At 34.9% G+C, this 11,626-nt stretch overlaps 2 protein-coding genes across 3 annotated transcripts; both read left to right on the top strand.

The window, feature by feature from the left end:
- Nucleotides 1-268: 268 nt before the first annotated feature.
- On the top strand, nt 269-5,392 carry LOC128508980 (chemerin-like receptor 1). Of its 2 annotated transcripts, XM_053480484.1 has the most exons (3): nt 269-311; nt 1,441-1,478; nt 3,246-5,392. In XM_053480484.1, exon 3 carries the CDS (start codon nt 3,266-3,268, stop codon nt 4,304-4,306), a length of 1,041 nt encoding a protein of 346 aa, XP_053336459.1. In that variant the 5' UTR covers nt 269-311; nt 1,441-1,478; nt 3,246-3,265; the 3' UTR covers nt 4,307-5,392. The 2 variants fall into 2 exon arrangements, with proteins under 2 accessions (XP_053336459.1, XP_053336458.1); XM_053480483.1 differs by lacking the exon at nt 1,441-1,478 and having other exon boundaries at nt 273-311; nt 3,246-5,391.
- A 640-nt stretch (nt 5,393-6,032) lies between these two features.
- On the top strand, nt 6,033-8,603 carry LOC128509528 (chemerin-like receptor 1). Its single transcript, XM_053481298.1, has 2 exons — nt 6,033-6,062; nt 7,198-8,603. The coding sequence occupies exon 2, from the start codon at nt 7,212-7,214 to the stop codon at nt 8,250-8,252; it is 1,041 nt and encodes a 346-aa protein (XP_053337273.1). The 5' UTR covers nt 6,033-6,062; nt 7,198-7,211; the 3' UTR covers nt 8,253-8,603.
- Nucleotides 8,604-11,626: the final 3,023 nt, after the last annotated feature.

Raw genomic sequence — 11,626 nt, 5'->3', positions numbered from 1 at the left:
GGATTGAAAATGAGATCGAAAGACTTGCTAAATGTAGACAGGATTTTTGAAGTAAAAGCCATTTTGGAGGCACTTGCCTTAGGAATAACACAAAAAGTCCATTATTGTCTACGATATAAACAGAAGTGAAATTAAAGGGAAGCTGTTTATGTAAAAAAAAAAAAAAGAAAAAAAAACACACACACACTGTGGAAGGGAAATTGCAGAAGTCATTTCATAAGAGGTGGCACCTGACTCTTAGCTCCAAATTAAAAGTTCACACAGAGTTGTGAAAAAGCAGCATGACACACGCAGTCTGATCTCCTTGCTGAGTAAGTGATTTTACTTTTACCATTTTTAATGAAGGTCAGAATGGTTTCTTTCTTTTTACATTAATCTTTAATCACAGTTTAATCAGGTATATTTAAATGGAATTACATTTAGCAAGTGCTCACTCATTTAAATAAATGTTTGTATTTATGTACTTACAGTATTAAGTGCCCAGTCTTAAATTAAAACTAGGACTGAGTAAAATTGTTGATTAATTCAATCAAATACATTTCTTACAGTGTAATTCTATCTGTTGTGGCACACATCCAGAGTCAGGGGTTTAAATCTAACCTCATCTCTGTGTACTTGGAGTTTGCATGTTTTTCCCATGCTTTGTGGAATACTCTGGTCCCCTAAAAGGTCCAAGGACATACATTGTAGGCTGTTCTGTGTGTCCATAGGGAATTATTGGGTGTGTAACTGTCCCCCGAGATTGACACATCATGCATATGCGTAAAATGAATACACTTATCTATTTGTAGACAAATCTAATGTTAAGGAATATCAATAAAAATCTTTTGTGGCTTCCTTCCTGGCCCCTGTTTTCACAGTCCACTTTTATAGCATCTATAAACAATGGTTTTATCATCAGCAATTAGAAAATTCTCTTCATAATCTGTCTAAAATAGGACAGATAATACAGCTTGTTGTGTTATTGAAGATTGACACAGACCATACATGGTTTTCATAAAGTTATATTACATGAATACTAATGTATGATAAACTGAAGAGAAAAATTAAGCAAAGTCACTATTGTAAATACAGTACAATGTGTTGGATAACACTGAAATAATTGAATACAAGGCTGATCCTGTGTACATGCCTGTCTTTGGCAGACACTAATGAATAGTAATTAGCATGCAAATGCAACGGTCAAGTGAAAGGCTGCACTGAACAACTAAAAACTACATATTTTATATACATTACCGTTTAAAGTTTGAGGTCACTTTCTAACTCCATGATCGTTCCTGATTTTTATTTCTTTTTACATTGTTAAGGAATGCTGAAGGTGTCCAAAAAATGCATTAATCTCCTTTGAACAGTTGATAGTGAGATGTGTCTGTTACTTCTGCTCTGTAAAGACTTCTCACCGCATCTTATCTGAGGTGCTGTTAATTGGTCATTTTTCAGGCTGATAACTCTAAATGAACTTCTCCTCTGCGGCAGAGGTAGGTTTTGGTCTCGCCCTTCTGGGGTGGCCTTTTCATTATGGTGCTTGAGAGATTTTGTAAATGCACTTGACAATACTGTTCTAAGAACTATTACAGAAAGGCTGACCTCTGTGGCTTAAAATGGCAACTAACTGTTGTTTTTGTTGTGGTTACGTAATTACCTAATTCCATATGTGTTATTTTATAGTTTTGAAATCCTCAGTATTGTTGTAGAATGTAGAAAATAAATCACTAAACAAAAACAAAGAAATTTGCAAGTGACCCCAAACTTTTGAACGGTAGTGTAGATAGATGTGCAGGGCCAAGACAATAACATTATTACTCGTCATTTTAAAAAAAATATTTTTCTAGTTTAATGTGTACTTGTATAGTCTGAATCAATCTTTAAAAACTTATTGGAGTCAAAAAGATACATCTCTGCCTGAAATATAAAGTACTTTCTAAATCGCTAAATAAACACATTCTCAAAAAATGTAATCATATCTACAAGTACTTACATCTTAAATCCGTTTGGATAAAACAGAATGAGCAAATTGTTCCTGCAGCAACCCTTAAGTATTAAAAAGCAAACATATCTTTTCATTTTAATTAAATATTACTTTACCTAACATTTAATTTAACTTAAACATTACCGTACTTTCCGGACTATAAGCCGCGACTTTTGTTACACAATTTCAACCCTGCGGCTTATGCAGAGATGCGGCTAATGTATGCATTTTTTCTAACGGCCGCCAGGGGCGCTCGAGCAGAAAAGGTAAGAGTGAGACATGTGTTGTCGAGGAAGACGCAAGTCACAACCGCTAATAAACACCATAGAAGAAGAAATTTAACGTACGGTAACTTCGCGCGCTTTGTACATGAATAAAATTAGCATAAGCCTACCCTCATCATGGAAAATGCAAAAAGAAAAGCATATGACGCAGCTTTCAAGTTAAAAGTAATCGAGCTGGCCGATAAAGAAGGAAACAGAGCTGCAGCACGTAAATTTCGCATAGATGAGTCGATGGTGAGACGCTGGAAACGGCAGCGGGAAGAACTGGAGCAATGTAAAAAGTCGAAAAAAAAAAGAAAAGCTAAGTTATGTTATTAAAACATTGAAAACTCTTTTTGTGTACCGTCTTTCTTTGTAAATATCCCATGTTTCAATGTGGGCACATGCGGCTTATAGTCAGGTGCGGTTTATGTATGTACAAAATGTTTTTTCCTTTAAAATATGTACTAGGTGCGGCTTATAGCCAGGTGCGGGTTATAGTCCGGAAATTACGGTACTCATTATTAGGTTGAGATTGTGTAGCATCTGCCATATAAGACCCTTTGTTGATGTAGAAACTGTAATGCATTACAAAGACTGCAAAAAAACAACAAAAAAAACAAATGGAGCTACAGATAAAAATGTTCTTATAGAAAAATAATCAGTGAATATTGCTGAATATTTATCATTTATACAACTGCTATGGAATAATTGAAATGAGCAAAACAATCTGGTAAAGATAAAGTATCTGAAACTTGGGGAATTTAACCAATTTTGAACGATTTGATGTTTAGGATAAACTGTGTTTTATGTTTACTGATGTAAAATTATATGAAACACGTTAAAGACACTCAATAAGGTATGAGGACCAAATGAAAAACAAAGAAACTTGTGACTAAATGAATAAATCATAAGTGTAATGATGAAATAATAATTGTAGGCTGAAGAACAGCTTGTCCTAGCTTTTGCTATAATAAGTACATACAGCTAATGCAGTATTCTTGTTTCCACAGGGGAAAGCAAAATTTTAGCCATGGACAAGGCTGATTTCACATTTGATTATACACCAATGGACTATGAAAACTACAGGAATGATAACCAGATGCCACTGGACTTGTCACATCATGTAGAGGATGTTTGCTCTGAGGAGATTATGTGCATGTTGCTGCTGGTTGTGAATGTGGTTATCATTGTGCTTGGGCTTGTGGGAAACGGTGTGGTGATCTGGATCGCAGGTTTTAAGATGAAGAAGACTGTTAACACCACCTGGTACCTCAGCCTGGCTCTTTCTGACTTCATATTTTGTGCCACTTTGCCCCTCAATACCTTTTACCTAGTCACATCTGATTGGATATTCGGGCAATTCATGTGCAAGTTTACCTCCTTCGTTATGTTCCTCAACATGTTCAGCAGCATCTTTCTTCTCGTCATCATCAGTGTGGATCGCTGCATAGCTGTCATCTTCCCTGTTTGGGCACAAAACCAGCGCACCATAAAGAAAGCTTCTGTGATAGTTTTTCTTGCATGGGTTTTTTCAGTCTCCTTGAGTGTCCCATCCCTCATTTTTCGTGACATTCAACACCATCTAGGCAGAACCCGCTGCCACAATAATTACAATAGCCATGACACTCATAATTCTATATCCATCTGTCGGTTCATTTTTGGGTTCCTGATGCCATTCTTGATCATCATTGTCTGCTACTTAATCATCATCTTCAAACTGAGAAGAAACCAGATGGCAAAGTCTTTAAAGCCGTTCAAAATCATGACAGCTCTCATCTGGACGTTTTTTTTGTGTTGGCTGCCCTACCACACATTTGTGCTGGCTGAACTGACCCACGGCTTCTCCAATGAAATCATTGCCTCAGGGCTCAAGATTGGAACCTCAATCGCTTCAGCTAATAGCTTCCTCAATCCAATTCTCTATGTTTTTATGGGCAGTGATTTCAGGCAAAAGTTTAAGAACTCTATCCTGTCTAAGATTGAAAATGCAATAGGAGAGGAAGGACACGCCACGAGTCGCTACTTATCCCAACCCAGTTCTATGGATGCCAGATCATCGACACACATCTGACTTGACATGAAAATATAAAACAGAATTCCAGCTTCTGATTAATTTGTACATAGTGTATTTTGATTCTGGTGGGAAATATACAGTTTAAGGGTAATTATTTGGTTTTTAAGTAATTAAAAAAAAAATTTGAATATTGCAGCACTTAAATACATGGTGAACCTAGGATGTTTTAATATTAATTGTCAGGGTTAACCCCTAGAGGGCGCCTTGCGCCCTAAGACTTTTGTGTTTTTGTTTATTGGACTTTATTTCCCAGGATGCACCTCTGTTCACACTGTTCTGAAGCACTCCATCACACAGTTTTGATATAAATAGCCTGCCTAAGTTAAGTTTGTTTGTCTCGCAACGGTTTGTTTTCTCCTAGGCCTATACTGTTGAGTTTAAGCTTATCTGTTTTGTTAAACTGTTCTGTAAGAATTCTTGCTTGCCACTGTTCCTGGGTTTGTTTATGTTTTAGAGATGTGCTTGTTTGTTTTGTTTGTATTATATTAAAAACACCTCAAATCTTAACCTCTGTCCTTATGCCTCGTGCCCAACCCCACCACAACCGTGACAATAATGGATTTAATGTTTTAGCTGATCCATACAGAAAACCAGGTGTTGATTTTTTTTTATATAGAGGTTTTTAAAAAAATAAAATGTTTCAAAAAACATGTCTGAAGATGACACAAATAACTTTTACCCTAAATGGTAAGTCTGTGTAGCTGTATGACATTGCACAAGTATTGTGCTATGAAGAACTGGAAGTCAGTAGAAATATCTGACAGTGAAAGTATGTACATTTTGACTGTTGAAGAAAATGGACATTACTTTTTCTGGTTCAGATTTTTTAATCTTCTTTCAATAGATTTTTGTAACATTTCAGAGTAAAAAAAACTGGGTAAACTGTATGCAAAATACTTTATTATTAATGTTGAAGCACCTTTTTTTTTGTTCCAGCATGTATTTAAAAAAATTATTATTTTGATTATACAGATTATTTTGAGTATGTGTAAATATGTGAGTATGTAATTCTGCTCCCTGTTCATCTATTTAATTTGTATTCCATCTTCTTTTTATTAATTGTAAAATGGATACTGTATTATCTAACTAATATGTTCTTACTTGTGTCAAAGGGCTTAATGTAATAAAAATACTGTATAGGTCTTAAAAAGGAAATGTGGTTCTGTAATATTTAAAGTATATAGATTTACAGATTACACAGCAATGGTATTATTATTATTATTATGTTAAATGTATGTACCACCTTTTGGTAAACTCGAGGTATTGTTACAATTTTCCAAATCTCAGTTATGAAAATACCTCTACGGATGTCCCACAAATGCTTGTGGCATCTTCTGATGGGAAGTGTGTGTGTGCTTTTTTTCCCTAATTAAAGTTACTTGTCTTGTAAAGGAAAATGTATAATTCTCTTAATCCTTTAATAATATGCATTCATAAATTCGTAACCGGGATAGCAGGCAAAATATACTTTAGATTTTTGCTTTTTATCAGTGACTAAATTATAATCCAGAGAAAAAATTGCACGAATAGCATAGGTAGCTTGGATTTCTTCACATACATGACTTTACACAGATTGAACACGAGAGTGGTGAAACAAACTGTGTGATTATCAACACACTCTTACTTTGTTTTCTTAAAACTGGATCCGCCCTAAAAGGAGAAGTGAAAGACATAAATCATCCAAAATGTTTGACTCACACCATTAACAAGAAAATTCTGTATTGAATACTGTACTAGAGAAGACGTTGGACAGGTGAGTTATTTCTCATAACACAATATGCCCAAGATATGAGTGGAAAGATATGAGTGGAAAGCCTGAGTATTGTAGTGTGTGATGCTATTAATAAGTTAGATAATATGCTGGATGCTGTCAGTATGTTTGAATTGAATTGAAATTAACGGAATTAAAAATTACGGAATGTAAAATTTAGCATTGTCTGGTGAGAGTCCAGAACCACCCAATAAAAGCTAAAGCACCGCATTTGTATTTAAGCATATCATACATTATTTTTATATATGAATAAAAGAATGAATAAACAAACAAACTAATAAAAAAGCAACAAACATAAAAAAACATACAGATACTGCCTGGGAAAAAGTAAATAATAATAATAATAATAATATTAATAATAACAATAGTAATGATAATTTAAATAAGCAAATATTTAGGACCCTTAATTTGGATAATTAACATGGTTCAGCTGGCAATTCTCATTATTTAAATAGCCAAGACGATGTATCCCATGGTCATGGTAAAGATTTTACTGTGCTTCAAAAGGATTGCCTGGGATCGAGCAAAGAAAGCAACTGAAAAGGTTGCTGAAATTACTGGAATTCGGCACATCGGAGTATAAAGGGAAGCACCCACTTTACTTTATGCATAGTGCCTCTTCCACAAGCCTCTTTGGGCTATGCTATGATCAGAGGTTGCTTCAGTTGGTCAGGTTTAGCCTCAGCAAAACGTTGTGGCAATAAAATGAAGTCAGCTGATGACCTGATTGTACTGAATGACCTGGTTATCACATATATGGAGTTTTTTATTTTTGTTTCTGATGGCACACAGAAATTCATCATGTTAGAAAACTTAACTTTAAATTGTATTGGAAAATACTTTATGAGGTGGTTTGAGTCTCTCATCATATGTTATTATATTTAATATAATAATAAATGCTCTTACATTCCATTTGCTTCTTAAAACTTTGTCATGGCAAAAACATGACCAAATCAAAGCTAAAGGCAGCACAACACAATATAAAAAGGAGCATATTTATTTATTTAGCAGTGACTAATTAAATAGTCTTAAACTTTTTGAGGACAATTACCTTGCTCTTTTTTTAATTAACAAAAGCATTTTGTTTTGAGCTATTGTTTTTGTCTATTTTTTACAGTTTTGAACAACATCATGAGTTCAGTCACAAATTCTGCTTATACTGAAACAACTGATTATGACTATGAGAACAATTATACAAATCATTCACCGGAAAGTCCAGTACCTACACCAGAGTCTCCAGCACTTTGCACGGATGTGGTGTGTGTTTTACTAGCAACACTAAATGTGATTATTATGGTTCTTGGACTCACTGGAAATGGTTTGGTGATCTGGATTGCAGGGTTTAAGATTAAGAAAACAGTCAACACTGTCTGGTACCTCAGCCTCGCTGTGTCCGACTTCCTCTTCTGTGTCTTTCTGCCCTTACACATTGTCTATACTGTTAAAAATGAGTGGGTCTTTGAGCTGTTCATGTGCAAGTTTGCGTCATTTATCATGATCCTTAACATGTTCAGCAGCATCTTCCTCCTCGTCATCATCAGTGTGGATCGCTGTGTTGTGGTGATGTTTCCTGTTTGGGCACAAAACAAGCGCAGCATACGCAGGGCCTTGGTGATTGTTCTACTAGCCTGGATCATGTCAGCATTGCTCAGCTTACCAGCAGCTATTTTCAGAGATCTAGAGCACTATGACTCAAAACAGGTCTGTTACTACAACTACACGCTTAATGAAGAACACGTTGCTGTCGTAGTGTGCAAATTCATTTTTGGATTTGTGATCCCCTTACTGATCATCATGTTTTGTTATTTCATGATCATAAGAAAGCTAAAATCTAACCATATGGCGAGGTCCAATAAGCCATTTAGGGTGATGACAGCACTGATAGTTGCTTTTTTCATTAGCTGGCTGCCTTATCACATTTTTAACTTATTGGAAACAGACCTAAAATATGAAAGTGTCATCCCTACCGGACAAAGATTTGGAATCGCACTTGCAAGCACCAACAGCTGCATGAACCCTTTTCTTTATGCTTTCATGGGAAAGGACTTCGAGAGGAAATGCTATGCACTTCTGTCAAAGATTGAGAGCACATTCGAGGAGGAAGCACGGAGTACTCTCAGAGGGACGTCTATTACTACCTCAGGAGACGGCAAACTTTCAACGACTGTTTAAAGAGATCGAGCCTTGCAAGCAATAGTGTATATCTGCTATAAAAAGTAGAAAAATGTTCCATAAAATTTAATGTAACCATAAATGGATGTGAAATTTGCAATATGCAGTATGTTGTACACTATGCACAATCATTAACAATTTTCTCTGCTACAGGAACCATCCCATCAGTAATAATTTTCTCTTAACAATATGCTCCTGAAAGCTTGATTCATTACTTAATATTATAAGGTTTAGGTGTTACTGGTTTGTATTTTAAAGTACTTATGTAATCTCAGACTGAAAATGTTGCCTGCAAATGTATGTAATTATTTTTAATAACCACTCTGCACCTTCTGTTAATACATTTTTGCATTATCGCCAAATAAATGTGATTTTGCATTCTTTTTCTTCTTTTCTGCATTTCTTGTGTTTATGATTATGCATTTCATGATAATATAAAAATAATATAAAATATTTAATATTATATATTGAATTGTTATGTTGATAATAAAATGGTTATACTTATGTAATATAAAAAAACAACAACTTATAAATAAATAAACAATATACAAGGGGTGTCAAACCAGTTGCCGGTTAATTAATGAATTAATGCCAGAATATTGAGTATCTTGATGAAGTCAACTTGATGAAGTCAACTTGATGAAGACATGCTCAATCTGCTGAAGACATGCACAATCTGGTGAAATATTGTGAAGTGATTTTTTATAAGCACACTTTGTACCTATTACTTTAGTAAGTCTAAGTTCTTAGATTCTTCATAACTTACTCTCCAAAGCTTGCTATTGTTCTCTGATATTCTGGTTTGTTATATTTTAAACAACAAGTTCAGCTCAATTGTTTGACTACTTGATAATTTTAGAACATGGCAGGGCGCTAGGCAAAATTTCCGTCTGCCACCTCTCTAACAAGCATTCATCACCATTATCCTATAAATAAAAAATGAGTTTAACAGCCCTTGGGAGCCTCTACTGTCCTGGGGCCCCATGTATTTGCCTGCCTTGCCTTGTGACAAGCAACAACTCTGAGAGATCAAATCAACTGTCATGAAACTTGCTTTCAAAAATTTAGAGTATAAAACTGCTCAATGACTAAATTCTCAAAAGGCATAATGCACCTTATTTTTTGCCCAGTTTCACTATACCCTGCTACTCAACAAACATACCAACCCTGTGTTACAGTAGGTACAGCACAACTCTCCACTAGCATGCTCACAGTAGAAGAAAGTCTAATCATGCACACTTGTTCCCAATTACTCATTTACAACCACTCTCTTTGTGAAGTTACTTATCAGCTTCTACTGTTACTGTTGTGATATTGTTGTGTTCTGCTTTTAAATTTGCTTGTCTCTTTGTGACTATTTTAACAAGGTATAATATTTTTTTTTTCCATGCAGAGTAAATTTTGGATCAATGGTCAACCCACCATGAATGCCATTTCTAGCACACAATACAGGGTATTTAGGCATGTTAAGTGTGATTCTAAAGTTGAGTCCAAAGGGAACTGTAATCGTTGTAAGGTGACCAATGGGTTGACGGAAATGGAAATGAAAAATTCTTATCAGTCATTGTGCCTTGCCTGTTGCATGAAAAAAAAGATATAAAAAAAGTGTGTGTGTGTGTGTGTATATATATATATATATATATATATATATATATATATATATAACTTTATTATCATTATTTTAGAGGTTGACACCATAATAATATGACACAATCATTTAAATTTTATTTAAAGTAATCCTTAGCATTATATAGGCTAGTACTCTAAATTCTATGTATGTCTTGTAACTTAATAAAATAATTTATTTATGGGTTATACAGTATACAATATATGTTTTACATGTTTATTAGTTTTTATTTCAATAAATATTCAATATTTAATACTTGTAGTATGGAATTTCCACAGTAGCAGCAACAAGTATTTAAAGTGCTTACTGTACTGTATGTTATCATGAGTTATTGACAGCGCTGGTGACACTGCAGGGTGTTCAGAATGGTGGGGTTTTTTCAAGGGAGGTTCCCTTAACCTAGAGAGCACCCTGTGAAGTACACTTTAGAATAGACTACAGTCCTGGAATATGCCTGTGCCATCGATTAAGGAAAAAAATCCATTAATAAAATAACCTTGTTATTCAGTACAATCATGTGGTTACTTGACATCATTCTATAGCCACATAATGTTGCTGAACTTAGACCGGACCACCTCAAGCAACCCCAGATCATAATGCTACCTCTAGAGGCTTGTACAGTGGGCACTATGCATGATGGGTGCATCACTTCCCAAGCTTACTTCATTTTCCTGACATGCCCATTTCTCTAGAATAGGGTCAGCCTAAATTAAAAAACCTCATGACCTTTTTGCTTTGCTCCAAATTTTATGCTTTTTAGCAAATTTTTATATTTTGTTTACAGAGCAGTTTAATGCCAGTCCTGTAAGTTCTTTTAACACTGTGCATGTGGAAATGTCACTATTAGTCATAGCTATGATTTCTACTGTCCATTTTTAAGATGCAACTTTACCAAGTGTTTAAGTGATCTCCATTCATTAATTTCTTTCTGACTACATTTCTTCTGAGGAGTTGACAGGTCTTATCTAACCAGCTCTTAGTGAGGAGATACTCCATACACATTAATCACTGCAGCAATTATAAGGCTATCAACTGTTTGCTTTTTTTAAATCTAAACATCCCTAAAGTCAGTGTATCTCATTATTCATTTGTATTTTTTTCCCAGCTTGATGAAAACATTCCTGCTTCACTGCATGCAGTTTTATTTGTAGTAATCTCGGTTTTGCACTTCTGGGTTAAATTTGCTGGTATAAATTTGCTTGAGCACAGATCAGTTTTCTTTATGTAACTGAGCAGACATTATGAATATTGTCATTTAAAAGTGTAAAAACACAAGGAAAAAACAATTATCTTACAGCTTCCAGTTGTGGGGTAATGATGTGTACTGTATCTAAGCTGGATATCTAAGCCGATTATCCATAACAACACAAATTATGCTCAGTATTGCTAGTTGGTTCCCTTTCTGCTGTCAGGGCAGCTCTGGCTCCTCAGGGCATGACTCCACATGACCTCTGGGGGTGTGCTGTGGTGTCTGTAATCAGGACCTTGTGTAGGGCAGTGGTAGACCCTTTGGTTGCTGTGGGTTGTGGGATGGGGCTTCTGTAGATCTGACTTGTTGCTGTGGATCTGACCCACTAGATATGAATTTAGAAATGTAGTTTATGTTTTTTTTCAAAATTATATTATATAGTAATATGTATTATACATTATTATGCATTTTAGCTAATATTATATTTAATTGGCAATCTATTTTAGCAAATCTATTTTAGCATACCAGTGAAGAATGTAACTGCATTTAGACTGTTTT

The sequence above is a fragment of the Clarias gariepinus genome, chromosome 21, assembly GCF_024256425.1.
Source record: "Clarias gariepinus isolate MV-2021 ecotype Netherlands chromosome 21, CGAR_prim_01v2, whole genome shotgun sequence".
Classification (NCBI taxonomy): Eukaryota; Metazoa; Chordata; class Actinopteri; order Siluriformes; family Clariidae; genus Clarias; species Clarias gariepinus.
Note: the sequence above shows the minus strand (reverse complement) of the source record. Positions and strands in the feature narration are given on the sequence as shown.

What these genes read in the sequence shown, in the direction of transcription:
- LOC128508980 (XM_053480484.1), top strand. Translation starts at nt 3,266, where the DNA reads ATGGACAAGGCTGATTTCACATTTGATTATACACCAATGGACTATGAA.
- LOC128509528 (XM_053481298.1), top strand. Translation starts at nt 7,212, where the DNA reads ATGAGTTCAGTCACAAATTCTGCTTATACTGAAACAACTGATTATGAC.